This window comes from Triplophysa rosa, linkage group LG4, assembly GCF_024868665.1.
Source record: "Triplophysa rosa linkage group LG4, Trosa_1v2, whole genome shotgun sequence".
Taxonomy (NCBI): domain Eukaryota; kingdom Metazoa; phylum Chordata; class Actinopteri; order Cypriniformes; family Nemacheilidae; genus Triplophysa; species Triplophysa rosa.
This window is the reverse complement of record NC_079893.1, coordinates 3879568-3904278: the sequence shown is the minus strand read 5'-3', so window position 1 is coordinate 3904278 and position 24711 is coordinate 3879568. Positions and strand designations below refer to the sequence as shown.

The 24711-nt window shown below is 39.3% G+C and overlaps 1 protein-coding gene across 4 annotated transcripts in view; it reads right to left on the bottom strand.

Annotated features, from left to right (window-relative positions):
• The window catches only part of nrp2a (neuropilin 2a), a 78747-nt gene that overhangs the window by 16248 nt on the left and 37788 nt on the right, over positions 1-24711 (bottom strand). For all 4 annotated transcript variants that reach the window (XR_008962804.1, XR_008962805.1, XM_057331664.1 and 1 more), the window contains exons 6-15: positions 24513-24682; positions 20757-20912; positions 11990-12134; positions 11257-11606; positions 11033-11177; positions 5307-5390; positions 4974-5135; positions 2849-3108; positions 1796-1889; positions 739-771 (exon numbers count right to left, since the gene is read on the bottom strand). Coding sequence is in view for 2 of the 4 variants with exons in the window: in XM_057331664.1 (XP_057187647.1) it covers positions 739-771; positions 1796-1889; positions 2849-3108; positions 4974-5135; positions 5307-5390; positions 11033-11177; positions 11257-11606; positions 11990-12134; positions 20757-20912; positions 24513-24682 (1599 nt within the window). In the remaining 2 variants the exon portion in view is untranslated. The remainder of the gene's footprint in view (positions 1-738; positions 772-1795; positions 1890-2848; positions 3109-4973; positions 5136-5306; positions 5391-11032; positions 11178-11256; positions 11607-11989; positions 12135-20756; positions 20913-24512; positions 24683-24711) is intronic.

The window sequence follows — 24711 nt, the reverse complement described above, 5'->3', positions numbered from 1 at the left end:
ACAGAAACAAAAAATACGACTTTATTTTGGCAAAAAAATAAAAGCGTCTAGTGACAATCTAGCAACTTTCCAGACAAATCTCAGCTTCTTTTAGTAGATGGTAATGAACATCATTTTAATTAGATTTTCATTCCTATTTGTTTGACAACAGGAAATATGTAAACGATAACAAATTATTAATACACAGGATGTGAACGCAGAACCCAAATACGATGCAGTGGCATCATGAATATGCTAATTAGCATCATGCAAGACATCATGCAAGCTTTAGCTACTTTTTATCTAAAATAGTTGCCGCCCCCAAAGGGACAACCAATCAAAATGTTCTTTCTCTGAAGTGCAAACGATCTACGAATTAGTCTGTCACTCAAAAAATCAAAGATTCTGCCATTTTGTTCAACGACAGTTTTACATGTTGGTGAGCTACCCTTTTTTGCAGATGTATTAAAAGATATCTAAATGCTTTCTGATTGGTTGTTTTCATTCATGGTTCTCTGTAGCCTCCCTTAAAGACAACCCCGTGGTTCAAGATTCAAAACCCCACCGCTCAAACGGCAGAAGCGTAACAGTCACCTTATATAACCGATCCAAACCCAGGCTCCTCAAGTCACTGCATAAATAGCACATGCCGGGAGGTAAAAACGGATCCTAGATCTCAACTGTAAACAGTAACTGCTGAGCGGAGCAGAGGGCAGACAGTGCAAACATTCACACCCGAGGCAGAGAGTTTAAACTCACCGGTCATGTCCGGAGGGAACGCCACGAAAGGCTCTGGATGGAGAAAAGAGAGAGAGAGAAACAAACACGGCAAAATATTAATCCGCCATCCGAGGTTAGCTGAAACGTGCATCCCAGCACTACTATATCCAACTATTTTACTTTAAAAACATGAGAACAAGAACATCATTGTTAGAATTCTTGAATAACGAACAGAGATGAAGAACTATCGTGGGGGGGCAGGCGCTCTGGGACCTCATTTCGGCAGAAGCCGTGCAGATCACCGGGTAAGTCCAACTGCACCGCTCGATAAGAACGCTCTCAGCGCGCTGTGGGAGGAATCGCAGCAGCCGTATGGCAAAGCATGGGCTCGAGCCGTCCGACTTCTGGATTCTGAATCAACCGAGTCCCATCGGCTCGGTGTGAGCCAACCGCTAACGGCGGGAGCCAAAAATGACTAAATCAGGGTTTCGTGAAGCGGCCGGGGAATCGGAGCGGTCACATTCTGATCTCCTTAAAACCATAAAGCCCAGCTTCTGTGGAATATAGATCCTTCCACAAAACACTCGGCCCGTCAGGAATTTCCTTTAAATCTTGGTTTACAAACACGGGGAAATAAGTGATAGAGAAATAATGAAACGTAGATTGGCATCGGGGCCCGGGGGCATCGACGGCCTAGATTTGATTCCACAATTTGTCTTTGATGGCAAACAATGAGCAGCGCTATTTTGTGTGTGTGTGTGTGTGTGTGTGTGTCCTCCTTTCACGTTAATAAAGTCTATTTTGAGAGACTCTTTAAGATTGTGAGTGTGATTGCCGCTCTTGGTTTGATCACAGAAAGGTTCAGAAAATAACCCGCGCTTGGAGCAAAAGTGCAGCTGGAAGGACGAAAACACGTCTAGCGGTGCATTTTTAACAGCTACTTTATATTTGATGTTATATTTGCTCACTTCAGTTGATCGAATTAAAGCATTCGACATGAACCGTCACAAAATAATACAAAAATAAAAGGATGTGCGCACACGGACAAAAATGGTGACGGCGGATGAAAGATAGACGGGTGAATGTTCGCACTTACCCGTACATTCCTCCAAAGGTGTGCTCACACTCATATGGATGTTGTCGATCCAGATGTGACCTTTGGCACTCTCAAAAAACCCTTCCATTACCACCTGTGGGGTGAAAAAGACCGTGAGAAAGGAGATCATAGAAAATATAAAATCACGCTCTGTGATATCTACAGTATACGTTTGGATGAAAGGAAATCTTCAAAAGTAAGTTTAAGACGGTCAGTTCACTTGTTGGTTACATCCTCGGGAAAGACTGAAATCTCCAAAACTGGTCGAGATTGTGTTCCAATAACATATTTCATTAAAATCTCCATCATTTTGATATCAAAAAAGGTATCTTGCTGCCCTTGTAAGTTTACACCCTAAATATAATTAAAAAATACATTTTTTAATAGACATTACTGTTCATAATATTTATACATTTATATATAGACCGTTTCATCGGACGCGCGCGCGCGCCTGACCCCCAGATAACTTCTGGTTTGTGTTTGGCTAGTGTCTAATAATATAACTATTTGTATTTAATTTAATTTATGTTAATATCAATCTTTATTATTATTTTACTGTATGATAATTGTATTAAATAAACGATTTGTTGAATTTTGTTGCATGTTCATTTTATTAAATAAACAATTCGTTGAATGGGTTCTGTACGTGTAGTTCGGTCGCATTTAAAGAAACATTGACATCTAGTGGTGGAGCTTGGTATCGCAGTGTTAATTCAAAATATTGGAGAAACAAGTTTAGCCAAGTTATCAGAAATAATCTACAAGAGCTCTATTGTGTGTGAATGTGTACCGGAAGTTCAGTTGGGGTCACAAAAGTGTGCATGCGCAGTAACGTTTGTTTATGTCGTTATAAGATGAAACCGTCGATATATTTTTTTTTACATGTTTTATTTAGTGTTTTGAGATACAAAATTTCAAACATAACATAGTGGCTGTAAAAGACACATTTATATTTTTATGTATTTGGCAGATGCTTTTACTCAAAGTGCATACAAAATTGTTTACTGCTTGTCAAATCGTAAGACAATATTTGTCTAACCTTCAACCGTTTACCTGAAAATCATTTGGGGATTGAGGTATGATGGTGCGTCCTTCTTTCCACGTGGGTTCCTTGTCTCCTTGGAGTGCCCAGAGGACAGTCTCCTCTTTGTGTTTGTTCCGCAGCAGAACTTTCAGGGTTCCCTGATCCTCCAGCTGATAGGAGAACATCAGACAGAGAGGTCCGGTGTCTGGATCCACGCTGGGACTGACCAGCCGAGCTTTCTGTTTCTGAATCTCAGGACTGGCCTCAATGTACAGGTAGTTTCCCAAATCTATGAGATAAATATCCATTTTTAAAAAGTATACGGCACACCCAATTAATTTAACATGTTTACATGTTTATAGCTCTGTATCTCTACAATACTCACAATACTACATACAATTTGCGTCTATTAATCTTATTCATCCCAAATCATTTGAAAAGAAATAATTAAGTATAAAGTCCTTTGAGTACCAAAAATATTATAAAAATATTATAATATTGTTTTATTTTTAGCTACCAGGAATCATTCAGACCACATATGTTGATAATTGGGCTATGCGAGATCATTTGAGATTTGGGTTGTTTTGAATGGCCATTGGACTGGATTTGTTACGCCAATCTGGCAACCCTAGCTGTGCGCTTGTGCAGAAGTTCTGTTTGGAATATAGTTCATGTACATGTAAACTAATTTTTAAATCATATTGCAACTTTACGGGACAGCACTTTCATAATCTGCAATCAGACTGAAATCATTCGGATTGACGAAAAGGGCTCATGTAAACATAGCCATTGGTCCCTCTGGGTGGATATTTGATCACGTCTTTGTAATACTCATTCCGTGACAATTCCACCATCTACTTCGTGTCTTCATACACGTGTCCCCGATCTATCAAACGCCGGGTGACTGACGGCAACAACTGCACACTTCCTGAACCCAGCCTGCGTTTCCCAGCAACCGAACCTCCCATCTAAACAACACGCTGTGTGATTAAAGCGAAGAGTCAAGTGTGTCATTGTGATAAAAGTCAAGCGCTCCGTCATCAGTATTAGTGTCATTTCGCTGTAGCATCTGTTCTCCAAGCCAGAAATGCGAAAGAGCATTTGACATCTCTGAAGCGGGGGCAAGGCACGACGCCCACCGTGCAGAAAGAGCGGAGAGGCAGGTGCGAATTCTTTTATCTCGCTTTGTTTTTGTGAAAGATTTTTCTTGACGCTTCAAGGTTAAAGAGTTCTTGAATGAAGCGCACATGGTGGAGACCAGCATCTCTCCGAGCGATCCTATTGGACGGGAGCGAGGCGTGTGCCCTTTGACTCTATCACATCACATACTCAGTTGGCTTCCAGGAGTCTTAGACACTTTGAGGAACGGTCAAAAGCAGCTTAAAACACTTCTCAGCTGTCGCCTTTGCTTGTTAAATCTTTCAGAGAAAGCATTTAAAGCATGAAAGGCGATGAATTTATTTTACAGTATTTGTACAGTTTTTTCTGTGAACACAAAAAAAGATATTTTGAGAAATGTCTCAGTGGTGTTATGTTCATACAATGATAGTCAATGTAGTTCAGTTTTTCAAAATATCTTTTTTTGTGTTCTGCGTAATGATATGAAAGTAAATAAATGCTGAAAGATTTTTTTATTTTTGAGTCAACTTTCCCTTTAACAACAGCAATCGCTCCATACAACAATATTGTACTACTATCTAAATATTTATTGTTGTTTTGTCATCAACTAATGTAATTAATCATACATCATGGCATCTTATTAATTAATCATTATGTTGTGCCGGCATTTTATAAAAGCAATTAAAGACACGGCGGTTCCCGACTATCGATCAAACAATGAACTCGGCACGCCAAGATTATTTCCGTCTTTACAGCCGCGCTTTGTTCCTCGTGTCGCCTCTAATTGCCATGTGTCATGGGACGGAAATAGACGAACTGTGAGAGCGTTCGCGAGGTACGGAGAGAGAGCATGCCAATCGTTCATCCCGTTTTCCCGCTCTGGATTTCATGCGGCGGGCATGTGGAAAGCAGAGCGGTGCAGACAGAAAGAAGCAGGTCACATGAGAGTGCCGAAGTGCATTTTGGGAGCTGTTCTGAGAGCAGTTCAGTTCGACTGCTAAATAAGATCAGATGACTGGTGTGTGTATCACTCACTGTTGGAGCCCACGGAGAGGTCTTGACTCTGGCCCAAGGCCGTGGTTTTGCTGGAGGTGTGTAGAACCCAGCCGAGGTCAGAATCCGGGTCGAGCGTCCAACCGCACAATCCTTGCTCGAAATCGCAAAGCCCTTTGTGAGACGGCAGCGCGGCGATCGTAACTGACGGACAAAACACATTTAAGCATTCACATTAATATTCATCAGGCAAAACATTGAACAGTGCCTCAAGCTGTGACCTTTCACCTCATGTGCAAATATGCAATAAAAAGTTAGTTTGATTTGTCGGCGTGGGAACATGCGAATACATTCTGTCCTCGGATCAGATCTAACCTGGGCTGGGCTTCTGGGTGGTGCTGGTTTCGGCAGAGAAAGGTCGAGTGGGTTTGGATGTCTCTACAGCTGGTGTGGACGTCTCTGCGGGGGAGAAATACAATTAATAATATTATCTCTTTCCAGACGAGAGTTCTTTTCCTTCTTATTTTCTGTTTCGTTTCAAATGAGATTCCCATTTGCCAGCACGGCTGTAAGATCCATTGTTGAAAAAGCTTGATGAAATGAGAAACGTATTGTATAAATCATTTTAATTATGCAGTCGGCCACGAGTCAGATATTCATAAATTAAATCATAAAGCGGCAAACTCAGAATTTATGTCACGGCAGAGGGCCAAGAGAACAGAAACGTGCACAGAATTTTAAATATACGCCCACAAAAAAAGGACATCAGTCCTACACCATCTAAGATCTGATGGATGGTGTTGCTTACGGGCACAAGGCAGATATATACATAATTAAATACACAAGTACATATATAGATATATAGACATTCATATGGAACCTTTTTTCTATTATACACAGTTTTAAGACATCCCAGAGGAACGTTCATTACTCTTTCATAGTTGTGTTTTAAGTATCAATCTAGTCTCAGATGTTTTTCCTAAAATTGCTCATGAGAAATAAAAACGACAATTGTAGAAATCCATGAAGAGTATGGAGGTGTAAATGAATGTAGATTGTAGAGGTAGAATAATCTGGATTTGGGTCAATTTGATAAGAAATGTTTGCGTTCATATTGAGAACTTCAATAATATTGACTTTTGATTGCGGACTTGACAAATCTGAGCTCAGCATCTCTTCTGAAACTCTAATGGAGCTTTCTGTTTGTTTTCTCAGGAGAAATATCTGAGACGCAGATGAGCATTAAGCAAAAGTTGTTATTGCTCCCCATTAATTCTCATTTAAGTCTAGGAAAAATAACTGAGATAACAAAGAGATCTCATCTGTGATGTTTATTTCTTAGGGGATATCATTACAAATCATCTAAGCACAGTTTGAGACATTTTTGAGATCTAAAATGCAAGAGACTCTCTGTTCATTTAATTGCAGAGATATGATTTCTTAAATATTATTTTTTCTTACAAATATCTGCCTAGAAAACAAATAAATGTAACATTTTGAAATACAAAAGAATGCCAACACAGATTGTAGCAGAGAACGGTCCGTCACGCTGGAGTTTCTGCGAAGGAAGCGATTCCGTGCATACATTAATATTTTGAATTCATAAAAGGTGAGACACAGCTGGTGATATTTGTCACTGTAATGCCATGGCCTTTTCTGAAGCAATTAGCTAGCTAATACCACTACCTGTGCCCTATCGCTAACTGCCTCCGTCTCCACCTCTCTGTAATACTGTCCTGTATGTCAACACCTGCAGCACCTCTCATTTTCTTTCTTTGTCTTCTGATTCAATTAGTAAAGAGATGACGGACAAATATTACCTGTGAGGTGTCACATTCGCGCACGCATGTGTGCAAACACTCAGCGTGCGGTTAAGATGCTCTGTCAGTGTTTAAAGGTCACAGAGTAATGATTTTGACCTTTCGGAGTTGTGACAGTTGTGTCGGCAAAACAGACAAGACAAATATCGGGAAGGTTGTCACAGAAACTATCACGGTATTAGGCTGTTTCAAAAGCTATGCAGCATGAATGCGTTATCGTAGGGATGCAAAAGGTTTGGAAGGAAGCGCATGAGTTCTATATTTTTACTTTTGTAAATATGAAAGGCATTCTAAGTAAGCATTATTTTATAAGCACATTTTATTAGAGTATGCATTACGCTCATACTAAAACATAAAATTTAACTTTCAGGAAAACAGACTAAAAATATTGAATGACAATACAAATTTTCGTTAGCGTTGCATCGTTAAAATTTTTTGGACCATGCCAATACTGATTTTAGCAAAACTACTGGCAGATGCAGATTCCGAAATTTTTAAAGGGGTCATATGGCGCGAATACGTGTTTTTCTGTGTCTTTGGTGTGTTACCCATGCATGTATTAGACACGTAAAATTGCAAAAATTAAAGTGTGGGAACAAAAGATGCATTCTATCTAAAAGCGAATGCTCACCCAGAACTGCCTGAAACGCCTCGTGTAACCACACCCCCACAAATCTACATCAGTTGGTGGTATGATTTGACTAAGACCGCCCAAATGTATACGCAAGTAAGGTGGGCGTACCTGTCAGTGCAATTGCTTTACATTTACATTTAGTCATTTAGCAGACGCTTTTATCCAAAGCAACTTATAGATGAGGGAATCAATGGAAGCAATTGGAACAACATAAGGACAACAAAAAGCATAAGTGCAATAAAAGAAAACTGGTCTCATATAGCCTACCACAGTATACAGAGCCAAGTTTTTTTTTTTTCAAAGCTTTGGAACCTGATTTCCAAATATGGTAAGAGGCGTTACATTTCGATCACACGCTTGCAACAATCACTACGCACTGGTGAACTGGCCAATCAAAGCACACCTCGCTTTTCAAAGTGATGAGCTTTGATAAAAATCTGCGCGTTTCAGAGAGGAGATACAAACATGCACGGTATGTGAAAAATACAGCATTTTTGAACCTCAAATCGTGCATACACATTGCATTACATCTAAAACAAACGATAATATTCGTTTCAGCCGTGTCATATGACCCCTTTAATAACACTCAGAAAGTTAAGAGATAACAATTTAATCTTCAGAATTTAGTTAATGCGACCAACAAAACTATCGGTAACGTCAGACAACACTGAATAATCGGCTATTGGTATTGGTAGATTGACGGAAATTGCATCTCTAATATCAACTTCATTTGTTTTGATCATATTTCATTTAGCAAAGTTCACTACATGCATTTAGGTATACTAGCTAGCTGGTCATAGATATGATGTAAAACAATAAAACGGTAAAAAGTAAACATTTTTTTTGCCTTTTCATGCTGTCTCACTGAAATTCTTAACTATTTCCGAGGTGGCTAATTTGTATAAATCCGTACGACCTTATTTGTATATTTTAGCGCATTTTGTTTGATCGCGCCAGTGATGTTAGGTTTAGGGGTGTGGCTTTGGTACTGCTTTTTTGTAATAATCGTACGTTTTGCAATGATTTACATCATGCGGATTCATACAAATTAGCCAATTTGAGATTAGGTTGAATATGTCAATGGTTTTAAACTGATAAAAAATGTACCAATTAATATCAGTGATCGATACATCAATGCATTTACAAAGTTTGGCCAATCACGTTGGCTTTAGAACAAAATTAAAAAGAACATACTATCGTCATCACCTAGTTAATAGAGGTAATAAATTACATTTAAAAATTAATTGATCTAAAAAGTCATCAAATGGAAGCTAAACACAAAAAAACATATTTTTTACTTTTACATTTTCTTAATAAAGATTATTGCTGAAGGTCATAAAATGTCAGCGTGTTATCTGTCTCTTTAAATCACACATGTACTGTAACTGTACACCTCACCGCAGGCTTCAGATGCCTTAATGTGATTAAGACTAGCGGGAAGATCATTGCCTCTGGTGTGTGTTCGTCTTGAGAGTGTTTGTGCGCGCGACGGTGTGTGTGTGTGTGCGTGTGGGAAGTAATGGCAAGTAAAGCAAAGAAATGAAAGGATATTATTGATAGCTGTAATCTGTCTTCCATCCGTTCCCTTCTGCTCTCCCTTTCTCGGCGCGCATCCCATAATTCTCTTCTCTCTCGTACTACCCCCACCCACCTTTTCTCCTGTCATTTCCTCTTTAATCACATTCTCACCCTCTCTTAAGGAAAGCTGTCACATCCTACTCAAAAAGCCTGATTCAGCTGAGAAAAAAAATCAATAATAAAAAATAGATAAATAAATAAATAAATGAGCCTCAATTATGCATAAAGCTTCCCTGCATATTTCAGCCTGCCAATCAGGGCTTGGCAGGGCTGCAGAGAGCAGCAGTGCATGCTGGGAAAATAAATAGCTGCCTTGAGGGCCACGAAATTCATTTGAGGCACGAGCAATGTTCAATACATTACATGTGTTTGATCTTTTTACGAAAGCAGAACGTAAACCACACAAAAAACACAATCAGATGCGCATGTTATATAAGGCTAAAATTGATGAGCTGGTTTCATCAAATCTGACACCGTAAGCCCAAAATATCCACAACGATTGTCTTAGCAAACATCTATAATAACATTATAACTGACAGTGTGGGCAGGTGTATGTTTACATACTGTACAACCGCTGCTCGGCGGAAAGAACATGTGTAACATGTGAGCGAGCGTGTGTGCGCGTGGGAGAGAGAATATGGAAAAGAGTGTAACGTGGTGTCTGGTGAGGAAAAGCCGAGAAACACGAACAAAGGCAAGACCGCTCCCTGAAAACAAGTGATGGGAATAGAGAAAGTTGAAGGACAGAATAGTGCAACCTGAAGAGAGAGCGAGAGAACGACAAAAAGAAAGAGAGAGAGGCTGTGGTTGTTAAAGGGGAAGTTCAAACAAAAAATGAAAAATCAGTTCATTTCTCTTTCATACAGATTGTTTGCTATACTCAACTCAAGACTCAACGTCTTTTAAAGTCATACAATAATCTCCACTTGTGCAAAATTCTAAGGTATCAAATCTAAATTGAGCCAATTTGGTTTGTAACGATGTTAGCATGATACTGCCACAGTATTTTATTAACATACCTAAAAGTAGATCAAGCATCTGTACACACACACACACACACACACACACACACGAGTCTCCCGCAGCTCTATGATAAATTATACAACACAGTCGATTACTGGCACAGAATGCTGTCTAATTATTACAGTGTTGTGTGTGTGCGTGCGTTTGTCTTTCATGTAAATGCCATGATAAGTATTGGTAGGGCTGACGGGTTGATGGCAAACACTCCACAATACACGATCAAGAATATCTTCAACGTACGGTATATTATTCTATACTGTATACTCGCAACCTCCCAGGGGAATGAAAAAATGAAATCTCTTCGACATTGTTTGATTGCGTCTCCTAGAAAGCAATGAGATTTCACAGAAAGCAAATCGAGATTTTTAATGAAGTTCTTTCTTTATGAGATATTTATGAGAAAAAGATTCAATCTACAAAAGAGATCCAACCAATGAGCGCTTTTCCACCATTTTCCATCAATGCCTTTATTCAAGACATTGGTGTCTTGAATAAAGGACCCCGGTTTGAGACTTTGAGCGCTTTTCCACCATCGCGCCGAACCGCTAAGTAACGGGAACGATTTGGCGCGATGGTGGAAAAGCGCTCAAAGTCTCAAACTGGGGTCCTTTATTCAAGACACCAATGTCAAGTTCAAGATGAACTCACAGATTTGGGAATTATCTAATGTCCATGTTTGTGTCTTTTAAATAATTTCACAAGAACCTTCTGAGACAGAACTGACATCTTCATTATGTTTCCCGTGCAACCAAACTGAACAGACAGATTGGACAGACTTTCTTTTTCAAATTGATGTTGTCCTCTATCAGCTTCACTTAGACAGGATCCCTGTTTCCATTTTCTCCTCTTATGTCGATTTTCTTCCTTCTCCCCACCAAAAGTAAAAAGCAACAACGCTTAGGCTACAACAGCTTATAGCTGACGGTGCGTTTCCAGACGGCGGCTCGCCTTCAGATGTGCCGAGAATAAATTCCCCTGTACACCCGATCATCAACAAGAAACATCACGGTTTCACATTAGTTGTGTTTCCGAAGACTGCGCCTTACCTGGCAGGTTGCAGCCAAGAACTTCCATTCTCATTCCGATCCCTGCCGGAGACCACCGTTCCGGATAGATCCGGATGTACTGGGCGGGGAGCTCCTCAAAACGTCTGAGCTCTGGGGTGTCGTAGTGTGTGTTCCCCTCAAAAACCTACAGCACAGAAAGACATTAAAAGTCTTTTAACAATTTAAATCTAAATTTGGTTTAAGGCTACGTAGATCCGAAATACCTTAGGCATGCTAGTCTTGCTGTCCATTACAAAGTTCCAGTCTTTTCCATTCATGCTATGTGCTATGCGGTACTTCCGTACGAATGCCCGGTTCTCCGAGGTGGTTCCGCCCTCTCCGCTTCGAGCTCCTTGAGTAATAACTCCTCGCACAGTTTTGGGTGTTCCAAGATCCACCTGGAGCCATTCCTCTCCAGCAATAGGCTGGGCCGGACCGGGGAACCATCCCGACCTACTGGCCACCAGACGCGCGGCTCCCGGTGTCCAGTGGAGGTCTCTAACCGAGGACGCTGAGATCTGGGAATCGGGGAGGAGGCCAGAAAGCATTCCCTGGAGTTCAGAACAAGGGGCATCTACAAGAAAAACAAGAAAAACAGTCTCAAAAAAGGGGCGTTGAGCTAAAAAATAGGACACGTTTTTCAAGTTTTAATTTAGCATGCACGGTTATCTAAAGCGACTCACAACATATTTATAAAGGGGCATGTGCAGTGAAAGAGAGTAGATGCCATTTATTTTTAGTGAGAGATCAAAACAAAGCTCCTATAGCTCGATTGGAAAAGTGTGGTGCTTGCAACACCAAGGTTAAGGGTTCAATCCCAAAGAAACACAATGTTGCTAAATGAAGCAATTAAAATACAGATGTAAATATGGATCTTCCAACTTATAAGAACATCTAAAGATGATCAATAAGATCTGAATCACATAACAGCAGATGTTTGTATGTCCGAGCGCTCACCTGTAATCTGGCAGCCATAAAGCTCAAAGCGTAGAGCAATTCCATTATTCCACGTCTGTGGTCGGATTCGGACGAAGCGAGCGAGAACAGGCTGAGGAACACGATTCAGAACCACCTCAGATGGGTCGGTGTTGGCATGGAAAATCTGTGCAAGTAAACACACAGACTGGTATTAAATCATCTGCGAAACGACCAAAATCAAAAAGATTTCAATCTTCCAAGCCTGCATTCCTAAACCAACATTGGTGCAAAAGTGTTCGCAAGAGAAAAACTCTTTAGAATCACAGAACAAGAGATGCCCTTTTCTTTTCAAAGGCATCCTTTCATGATATCTCCAGCCTAACGTTTTGTGTTTCCACTTGAAAAACGATTTGTTTTTATTGAACTGAAACGCCTCTTAGAACGCATGAAAGAATCCTTCCTCTGATTTTGATATGCACATTAAAATTGACCAATTAGCATAACAGAGAGCTCGTTTTCTTTTTGTTATGCATTTTTCTAAGACTGACTTAAAACACGGAACCAATTAAACATGGGAACATTATAAACTGGCGTAAGGCATTGCAAACTCTCTCTCTCGGTCACATAACTCTGAACAACAAGAGATCCCACAATTGCGTCGTATTGCATGATAAGAACTAGATAAGACAGAACACCAGTAAAATATGACTAGATAAGAGAGAAACTTCCAATGTAGAGTGGAATTTGGAGAGATAACCTGAATGTCAACCCATGGGAACTCGAAAACACAAGAGATGGGGTGAAAAATGTGACGTTTCTGGTTACATCATGGTATTACTATTTTGTGGATTACTAGCGACTACTAAAGGTGGAGGATAAAAATTACAAAATGATTCAAAACCAAAGTGGTATAAAAGTTTCTTTATGCTCATTCTCATCAAAAAACGAAATGTTTTTAAAATTGTTCTAAATTTAAGATCATCCACAACTATGCCAATACAGCGGAGCGGTATAGTTGTGATAACTTTCAAATTCATTATTTTTCTAGTTGGAAAATGCTAAAACATCGACAACCAATTAAAATTCATTCGAAATTAAATTTAAACTGTGCTTCAGTTTACATTCCAAGCACAACACACATTTTTAATACACAACATTTTTCAATACAGAGCCAAGATGTCGTCAATTTAAAGTTAGGCCACGTTTACACCATGAAAAACGGAAAAGTTTTTCCTTTGCGTTTTTGAAAAGTTTCACGTACACATGACAGCGTTATTAAAACGGTCTGCATTCACACAGATCCAGGAAAACGGATAAAAACGCAGTAGTATGCACGTCAGGCCAGTGGATGGCGATGGTGTTGTGTAAAGAAACAGGACGTGCCTTGGTACATACACATGCACAGCTATAAGCCAAAAGTGCTTTTTAAGACCGTTGGTCGACGGATATGTGTGTTTAAAGTCTGGCGAATGTGAATAGTGTGTCTTCGCTGGTCTTATTGGTGCAGCAGATCCACATTTTGCTGGGGAAACGTTAATACATAGTCGAGCAGCGAGAGCTCAGAGTACGGGAAGCCGCCATATTGTATTGGCTATACTCACGCAACTGAGCGCGTAATACGTGACGTCATCGTATTCAGAAAGTTCCATCTTGCAGTTGACATGGAAATGTTGCACTTTGAGACCCGTTTTCAAAAGTCTGCGTATTCAGTCCCCCAAAACGCTGTTTCCATCTAAACGAACTGCTAAAACGCATAAAAAGTTTTCCGTTTTCAGTTGAAAACGGCGTCGTATAAACAACCTCTTAGACATCGCTTTCGGCCACTACTGTATATAAAACACCCTTGCATGGAATAAATGTTGGATCTGCAACGTTTAAAAACGGTTGAAAACAGTTGACCTTTCTAAAAGCCCAGACAAATATCCGGGTTCTTGCACCCATGTGGGAGGTTTGCGCACCAATATGTCTCGTAGATAACTTAAGACATTCCTCACCTGAGATCAAGTGTAACAGAGGCCAAGCTGGGCTATAAACAAATATCCAGGCTCGCTTACAAAACCGTGACTATGACCGATGGCAGCGCGGCAATGAAGCGTTGAAGTCAAGTGGCACTAGAAACATCAGTGGATTAGATAAACTCAAACAAAGAATCCATTGAGCTGGTTTTCATCACTCGTGTTCCACGGCCTAAACCTTCTTCAGACTTATTTATTATTTATCTCATTCCCTTCATCCAGTGAACATCCTACTGGAAAATCCAGTTTACGATGAGAGCTGGTTACATGGTTGCTGGTTTCCAGTTCCAAGTTGTCCATTAAGCTGGACTGGGAACTTAAACTAGCAAAAAACTAGCCGCCAAACTCCACGTTCTACAAAATAAGAGCTGGTCATATCAGTTTAAGGTTTTCAAGCTAAATTGATCATTTATTCACCCATATATCATTCCAAACCTGTATGGCTTTCTTTCTTCTACAGAACACAAACGAAGATATTTTTGAAGAACGTTGGTAACCCCAACATTGGCCCCCCATTGACTTTCACTGTATAGACACAAAACCACCTAAACATTTCTTAAAATATCTTCTTTTGTGTTCCACATAAGAAAGGGTCATATAAAGGTTTTGAACCATGTGAGGGTGAATAAATGACAAAATCTTTATTTATGGGTGGACTTTCCCTTTGAGCTGGATTTTCCAGCACACATCCCATGGACGGCTACAGGCTCTGTCTGGATGGAAGAATCTCTTTTCTGTACTGTATGCTTAAGGCTAAAAAAGCTATAAAAATCAACTGTGTCTGTATGTATTCCCACTAGGGCAATGCAACACACCCACAAAGGACCATACTCATAATGCTTCAATGATGCAGTGACTGTAGGGTGGAGGAGGATGATTTCTCAAACACTTCTTTCTTTAAATGCTGATACCGACTGTGTTGTGGTTGCTGAAGCTAGACAGACAGACAGACAGACAGCCGACTAGACGAATGACCCCCCCCAGACGCTTCAGCAGGATGCAGTCAGCCATGCGCTCTGTGCCAAAACAACACTGGGGCTCCTCAAAGTTCACAGTTAATGACGGAAAAAAGACAGAGGTTAAAATTAAGGGACCCGGGAGGAGGGGTGGGGGGCTCTGAGAGATGATAACAAGGGCCAATCAAGACTGAAGAAGCGTAGGAAAGAAAACAGAGGCGAATACTAAAACAACACAAGAAATACAAGGAGAAAGAACAAGAAGCGTAATAGACCTAAATAAGACAAAGACACCATGATGTGAGGGATACAGAGGCATGCCTCATTCATGACATCATTCTATACAATTCTACACCTTAATATACATAATTACAACTTTTGTAAAACCATGTCTAGATAAATTCATGGATAATTTTTTTTGTGAATGTGTTCAATGAATGAGGCCCTATGTGTTGCATTATCGTAAACCTGTTTGTCAATCATTCAGCTGGCAAAATAGATCCTCCCACAAAAATACATCTTCTGGAAAACACGGGTGACCTATGATCTCAAGACCCGTAACTACTTTATAGAGATCAAACATAAGATAACAAAACAAAACAAAACAGAGAGATGTGGTACGGTTTAAGAGCAGTCAAAGGGAGTCAAGGGTCAAACTGCTTATATTTAATGCATTTGGTTTTTCTTCACCTGCGAAGATCAAAGAGTCCATCAGTGAATGCACGGTGACCTTTGACCTCCATCGATAAGCCTAGTTACACAGTCACAAAGGTTAATGAAGCTCATAAAGCTGTCTGAGCAACATGTGATTTCTGACCAAGTCATCATGTCCTGTAAAAACGAATTCTACTTCGTTGAAAATGGGTCGGACGCCTTGAAAAGTATCTTGAGGAGGTTTATGTGTGTTTGTGCATGTCCTATGAAAGGTTAATGATTTTCCACAGTCTTTTGTAAATAACTATGTATACTATACTTTAACATTTCACTCAGTCCGCTAACAGCTCAAAACAACCCTTAAAGGGACAGTTCACCTAAACATATTTCATCAAATCATTTACTCACCCTCAAGTTGTTCCAAATCTGTATAAATGTCTTTGTTCTGATAAACACGGAGAAAGATATTTGGATGAATGTTTGTAATCAAACAGTTCTTGGCCACCATTGACTACCATTGTAGGAAAAATTGTTTCATAAATTTCTTTGGTTTGTTGAACACAAAAGAAGATATTTTGATGAATGTAGCACAGCAAACAGTTCTGGGGCACTTTTGACTACCATAGTCCACCAATATTTTTCCTACTGTGGTAGTCAATGGTTGCCAAGAACTGTTACAAGCATTCTTCCGAATTTCTTTCTCTCTGTTCATCAGAACAAAGACATTTATACAGATTTGAAACAACTCGAGGTTGAGTAAATGATGGAAATATTTTTGGGTGAACTGTTCCTTTAAAAAAATATTAAACCTCACAAAATCTTAATATTTCACATGTGATTTAGTCAATCAAATAAAGCAATTTACATGAAGGTCATAAAAAGGTAACAGCAGAAAACAAAAAGTTGGATTCGTAACTTTTTTCTATCGCTATCTCAAACTAACGTCAAACAGACGACCGGACGGCTCAAATTTTAAATCATTATTATAACCTCACTGTTGTGAATTAGGGTAAGATAAGACAGCTTTGAACACAGATGTACTTGCTCAATAACAAATTATAATAATTCAAATAAATTTTGGATTGCAGCATCAGGCTATTCAACATTGTCAACAAGCCCAAAATCTGCCTGACAACAAGAGAGTTGGTAACGGGGCGACCCAGGACGAGACGGTTCCGCCCATCCTGCTGAAGTGGAGCTCTGGAGTAACTAAATAATTAAACTTGCCATGTTGTGTCTAAGAGTGATAGATCATGAAATTATAAAGGCCCTGTCCGCTGTCCATTTAATGCAAGGGGATGCGTGTTTGTGAAACCTTGCGAGGGGTTGTCTTCACGCCTGGGCTGGTCAGATGTCCCATGCTGACTGTTTGGGGACAAAGGGTCTTGAAATGTTTAAGTATTGATGAGCTTCATTTGGCCAAAGCCAATGACCCAAATTGTTAAGTGTTTTTTTATATAAAGAATAATAAACTTAAAGCTGCTGTGTGTAATTTTCGGGAGGATCTATTGACAGAAATGCAATATAATATACATAACTATGTGTTCAGAGGTGTATAAAGATCTTACATAATGAAGCGTTATGTTTTCTTCTAGATTTCTATCTACATACACCGCGGGTCCCCTTACATGGAATTCGCCATATTGTTTCTACAGTGGCCCTAAACAGACAAACTGGTATACAGAGCATGTTTGGTAAATACGTTATCTCCTTCGGCAAAGAAGAGAAAACGTGACAACATCATGTGTCAGCCACCGTAGTGCTTCGAACGAGAAGAGGGATGGGTGGAGTGAGCCATTGGATGCAATTCCCATCCTTACCGCTAGATGCCGCTAAATTTCATACACCGGACTTTTAAACATAGTTCAGATATCAATACCAGCACAACTGTGCTACACCAGAAATCCCATCAAAAATGTGCGTTCACCAACAAGACCAGCACTATCCATCAAGACAAGCCACAAAGGTTTTCTCCAAATCCATCTTTCTTTTTCTCTTTGTCCAGCTGTTTCCATTCATCTCTAGATGAAGATGTTGACAGTAGGTGCCGGTTCCATTTGGCTGCTCACCAGCCTTCAGCACCATCTTGAAGAGCAGAGAACAGACTGTGTGTGTGTGTGTGTGTGTGTGTGTGTGTGTGTGTGTGTGCGTGTGTGTGTGTGTGTGCGTGCGTGTGTGTGTGTGTGTGTTTATACGAGACAATGAACACCGAAGTGCTCACCACAGGACAATACCTCCTCTCTCCTCCCTTGAGCTTTCTGCCAATGGAAAGAAAATATGACAAGACTCCACCTCTTAATCCCGATTCACTCTCATTGCTCCCTGCCTTCCTATTTTTCTATCTTCCTGCATCTCTGTGTCTCCTTCCATCCTTTTTAACTCTCAGACCCTTCACCTTCTGTCACGGGCCTCAAACACACAGCACTAAATGGCTTTGTATTCGATTTTCGTTTTTCCTGTAGCAAGCGAGGCTGTGTGACAGATTTATTGCACGCTTTCCAGGATTGATTTATATAAATTTCAATAATAAACAGGATGTGTTGCAATTTTTCAAGCCTGTGGGATCCATATGGCAAGTGCTAGTATTCAGTATATATTAGCAATGACTTCGCTAGCACTGTGAATTTTTTTAACGTTTCCTCATTAGGAGCAAATAAAGACAGATGTTTCGATCGAGTCTCAGATTTGATCTTAGTATCTACACTTACTTACAGTGTATTCAAGCTTTCTATATTATTTTTTGAGTATATGGGTTAGCTGGGATTCGAACCCACAACCTCTGCGCTGCGAACAAAATGCTCTACCAACTGGGGAAACAGGAACCCAATTACGCCCAATTAAAAACCACTGAATTTAAAACATAGACATGTTTAAATGATGGTTTATCTAACACATAAACACCAAGATCATCAAAATATATACAGTATATAAAAAAACACATTTCACAGCCCTACTATACAGACGTAAGCATCGCCACAGCTGAAGGCCTCGTGCATGTTTGATCAACAAACTGAAATTGTAAACAGAAGGGGTTCGGAATAACATGATGACATCGTCCTCATCCTCATAAGACTCATTTGGCTCCTCGTCTGTGCAAAACACAAACCCAACAACACACCCTAAACATAAACAAGCCATTATGGTGAAGGCGTCCATATGTCACTCCACAGAAGCAGCTACTTGGGTACTGCAGCTTTGACAAGGGCAATTATTCACTCTTTAATTACTCATTAAGTTCAACACGCTCAAAAGTACAGAACAGAAATGGTCTGCGCCGTTCTCGCGTCTCACAAAAACTCCCAAGAACAACAATAGTTGTTTTTAAATGTCTTTAAATGTCACATAAACAAGCAGCACTATTTGCAATTCCTCTGTGGCAATTCTATTGGCTGTGATTGTGTCATGTGACCATGATTCAGCTTCAGCCCTGACAAGTACACGGGGTATGGGTAAACACTCAATCGTTGCAAACTCGTGTTGGGTGCACAAACTATTTTAATGTCACATCTCAAATTCAGCTTTAAACCCCCTATCATGAAAGAGGTTTGAGACCAGGATTAGTTCCTGAGTTTGCAGGTCGATACTCTGAATCCAGCTTTCATGTCCACACCGTTCCCAGAGAGTCAACTAATCTTTTAATCAAAAGCAGATCCACTAAAAAGACAAGCGAAAGGTTAATCGCTTTTATCACACAGCATCGCAGGCATAACAGAGTTAAAATGCATAAGCATTTTTCCGAGGACGTGATTAAAATGCCAACACGGTTACAGTGGGATTAGTTAGGAATATAAACTTAAACAAATGTAAATTAAGACTGTCGATTAGAAGAGTTGACGGTTGATTAACGTGCTGATTGCTAGCTGCATTTATGCTAGCCAAACAAAACCATTTTTGATATTTTTACTCAGTCGCAACATTATCGTAATTTGACTTTGGCACAACCATTTTTAATCTGTAACGTTTGCCTCTCTATCGCCATCTCTGTTCGAAACATAAAATTACAGGTTACTTTATGTACTTTTCAATTTTGTGGATTAAAGTCAAATAATGTTAAACTGACATTTCCAGTGAAATCGTAGTCGATTGCTAAAATGATAAATTATTGTTATAAACTGATCAATGTGAACTGGTAAGGAAAGAATTTTGAACATATTTGAACATATAGTTTTTTAAATTTTCGTAAAAAAAACCAGACTGAAAAAAACAATAGAACCCTGCCCAAAACACAATGGAAACTTTAACGGATTTACTGGTTATAATAGAAATTGTATTGGTTTTAACGGAACTTTAATTGTGTTTATTGGTTTGTGATGGTTTTTCTAGTGGTTTTAATAGAAAAAGCTAATGGTTCAAAATGTTTTTAATGGAAGCCATTAGAACTTCTGTGATGGTTTCTATTGGGTTTCTATGTTTTTTTTTCAGCAGGAAACATTTACTGAACGTCGTCCTAGGTTCCATTACTGCATTTTAAAACATTGTCCTTTCATCAAAACTTTTTACTCTCTGCTGCTATTCAAATGTGTCAAAATCATTGTGAATTCTGATAACGCACGAACACGTCCCACACAAGCAAGCATCAGCCGAGCATTTTTCTGGCCAGGTGCGATCAGGTGTGACCGGTCATGCAGGTGTGTATACAGCGGGAAGCTCACAGGGACAATGAACGGTCAAAAAGATAAGGGTGCAAAAGAGCTTCATTGTTCTCCACCAGCAGATAATCATCTCTCAACTTGTTCCCATGTCACTTTCTGTGTTTTGAGAGCAGCAAAGTTCACCAGGATTGGAGTTACACCTCCCAGCAGATGTTGAACTACCGGCAGCTTTTATTTATTATATTCAATAGATTTGCCTCAAATGGGAATGTTTAAAATAATCATTATATCCGCTTAGAGATTATATTAGTGAAAATTCTAACGATAAGACTTGGGACAAAATCGAGATAGGATTTTTCTAGTTTAAACGAATTGTTTCACAGATTTGTAAACGGTTTACAAATCCATTTTACTTTCAAAGAGGAACATAATGGACACAACAGGGATACGGGAGATAATATACTGTAACTCAAACTCAGATTGCTCGCATGACCACTGAAGCTCAATATTCTGGATCACAAAAACATCATGTGATGAAACAGCATTACTTATGATTTTTTTAGAAACAAATGTATTTCAGATTACTTGCCTTATGGTTTTTGCCGTGCCGGTAGATCATCCAGTCCTCTCCGTTGGTGCTAACTTCCAGCTTGAAGGTTGTTACGTAGTAGGATGTCTTGGTCTCCTTGGAGACGGCTCCTTGGGTAGCGATCCCGGTCAGAACCTTGAGGAACTGCAGATCCACCTGGGAAAGAAGTGAGATTGATGAGAGTGGGAAATCTGGAGATAAGCCTGACCGATTGGACCGAATGTAGTTTCTTCTGACAGAAGATCAATGGGGATTTCTGAAGTGAGTCACGCGCGGATACAGTTTACAACATCAATTCATAAATCTATTTCCAACGTGTATTAAAAGCACATGGAGGATAAATTTCCGCCTAGTCAAGCGATATGTGTGATCGGAAAAAAATGCTGTTATCTGGCGATATAATGCGACAGGGTGCGCTATAATGTGAATATAGTGACGACTAAAGGAATATAAGTAACATATTCATTATATATATATTTTGGCCTCAAGTGGATCTTTTTATTTTTTTTAAATTACAACAAATAAAAAATATAAAGGCGGCAAAGATTTATCACTGGCCTTATTAAAACTTCCTCTACACGAGGTGGCAAAATCTCACCTTATCTGTCAAAAATAAGATGGAAAGGCTTCCAGGCCCACTTACAGTACTACCGGGAGTCTCATGCAGGTTAGAGGAGAGAGAAAGGGTACGAATTCTAAAATCAATAACGCTGGAGAAGGTGCTAACTATGGATTTCTCTAGACTGTTCTCATCCATCACTGAACGGTTAGCATCACAGCAACCCTCCACGCATCATCGGCCCGCACCAAGACAACAAACACGGGCTGAAGGTTGCATGCTGACGGGTAAGATGAGGCGGCCCGTAGAGAGCGCAGAAGAGACTGGAAATGTACACATGTATAATATACTGTGTGTGTTTGTGTGCTTTCTATGTGTAGGACTGAGAATTCTCGTGGATTAAAGTGCCAAGTGTACAACAATACTGGATGAAATGCAATACAATAAAATAAACTGAAATAAAATTACTTTACCAAAATATTAGTACATTTGACTCAATGCCATGTAACATTAACAAGATGTACTGTTAATGCAGTTGTAAAGTGATCTGATGTGAATGCGAGCTACTGTAATCTAATATGAATATGATGATCTAACGTGAATGTGATCTAAAGCGATCTAATGTGAATGTGATTCAATGTGATCTTATATGATTGTGATCCAAAGCAATCTAATGTGAATGTAATTTAATGTGATCTTATATGTATGTGATCTAAAGTGATCCAATATTAATGTGATTCAATGTGATCTTAAAGAGTACATTCCTCGAGATCATAAAAAATACATTTCATGAAGTGTTTAATTTTGCCGTGTTTGAATGTAAGCAATCTGCCAAGTTGTAAATCCGAAGGTGAACGAATAACAAAGTTATTAGCTTATAAAAAAGGTAATCGACTCTGAATCACGCGAACAAGCCATGACCTGTCCGAATCTTTAACCACAATGTACCTACGTCACTAGAAAAATCCCCGCCTACTGACTGCGAAAACTTAACTCTCTCCTCCCCAAACACTGTACTAGCTCGTTCGTGACGTGTGCATCATGTCTAAGAGAAGCTGTGTTCTATGTAGTGAAACTAAGTCAGTCTTATTTTCACTACCAAAGGAAGAACTTCTGAGGAAAAAATGGTTACTATTTATTTTTCAAACGACACCAAAGGAGTATAAACCGAACGTTTTACTTTGCGCGCGTCATTTTACCGAAGATTGCTTCATCAATCTTGGCGCCTTTACTGCAGGATACATTAAACGTCTTTCCTTAAAAGATGTTGCAATACCAACTTTATTTGGACCTGTAAGCTCCACCGAATCACAACCTGTAAGTGTGACTCTTTATTTTTGTCTTTACTTAAAATTAAATTTGTGTGACGTTATCTCATGTCTGTGTTTAGCTAACGTTACCGTTATTTTTGGGGTTGTTACTGTTTGTTTACCTAACGTTAGCTATAAACTCGTTGCGCTAATGTAAGTGTTCAACCATATTAACTCGCAAAGTCTTTATTTCAAGAACTGCGTGGTGTACTATAGTTATAATAACATCTGAAGATACGAACACCGTACACTGTATGCCGTGATAACTAACTGTTACAAGAGAAGTGTCTAAAACAGTCCTTTTTCTTACTGGCATCTGTATAAGGATTAAAGAATGATTCGTCAGACTCGGGCTCGAACTGGTAAGGTAAAATCGACGCCATCTCTCTCTATACACTGTTAATATCCAACCACCTGCAAACCGTAATACAGCAGTAATGATAGGCGGTCCATTTGCGACACATGCTGAACGCGTTTGACCAATCACAGCAGACTAGACCATCCTGTGACCAACTCACGAGCAAGTGCTACGACTATCGTGACAATCAGATCAGACCTGACGCTCGGAGAAGGCGGAGATTACAACAGATGAATCGGCGAACGAATCATTTGGAGTCAGTCAAGGCAGGTTAAGGCTAATTAAAAACGCTTATTAATTACGAAATCATATATTCTTTTTACATCATTGTGATGTACACTAAACTTGTTTTGTCCCGGGACTACCCCCCCAAAAATTTTTTCAATCCACCTAAAATAAGCCCTTAAAAATATTGAGGAATGTACTCTTTTAAATGAATGTGATCTAAAGAATCTATGTGAATGTGATTCAAATGTGATCTTATATGAATGTGATCTAAAGCGATCTAATGTGAATGTGATTCAATGTGATCTTATATGAATGTGATCTTATATGAATGTGATCCAAAGTGATCCAATCTGAATGTAATTTAATGTGATCTTATATGAATGTGATCTAAAGCGATTCAATGTGAAATTCTTATCTTATATGAATGTGATCTTATATGAATGTGATCCAAAGTGATCCATGCTGATTTAATGTGATCTTATATGAATGTGATCTAAAGCGATCTAATGTGAATGTGATTCAATGTGATCTTATATGAATGTGATCTTATATGAATGTGATCCAAAGTGATCCAATCTGAATGTAATTTAATGTGATCTTATATGAATGTGATCTAAAGCGATCGAATGTGAATGTGATTCAATGTGATCTTATATGAATGTGATCTTATATGAATGTGATCCAAAGTGATCCAATCTGAATGTAATTTAATGTGATCTTATATGAATGTGATCTAAAGCGATCTAATGTGAATGTGATTCAATGTGACCTTATATAAATGTCACACAGCCCTGTGCTATCTGCTGGACAGGGGGCGGAGACCAGCAGCTCATTTGCATTTAAAGAGACACGCACCAAAACAGACTGTTTTTCCTCACAGGCAAACATGGACATGAAGGGCACAGTATAATACAAGATCTGTGGTGTATTTTGAGCTGGAACTTCATAGAAACATTCTGCGGACTCCTAAGATTTATATTACATGTTGTAAAAGTGCTACATTTGGGGGCCTTTAATGTGATCTTATATGAATGTGATCTAAAGCGGTCTAATGTGATCTAAAGTGATCTAAAGTGATTTAATGTGAATGTGATCCGATGTGAATGGAATTATCTAATGTTAATGGAATTTTATGTGAATAATTTTATATTATCTAATGTGAATGTGATTCAATCTGAATGTAATATAATGTTAAAAATGTATGTAGTCTAACGTAAATGTGATCTGACGCGAATGTGATCTAATGTAATCTACTGTGCATGATTTATTGTGATCTAATATGAAAGTGACAAAGAGCTTACCTGTAAGAATTCCCTGTTGCTGTCTTCACCCGGTGTCCAGGCATTGTCATCGTTGTTGAGACGTGCCTGGCGGGCCTGCCAGCGTCCATCATAAAATGAAGACGACGCTGTGATTTGATCATCAGAGATCTTCGCAGACTCCATTCCAAATGCATTGCTACAGTGAAATGCTGAAACCGAGAGAGATTTATTTAAACAC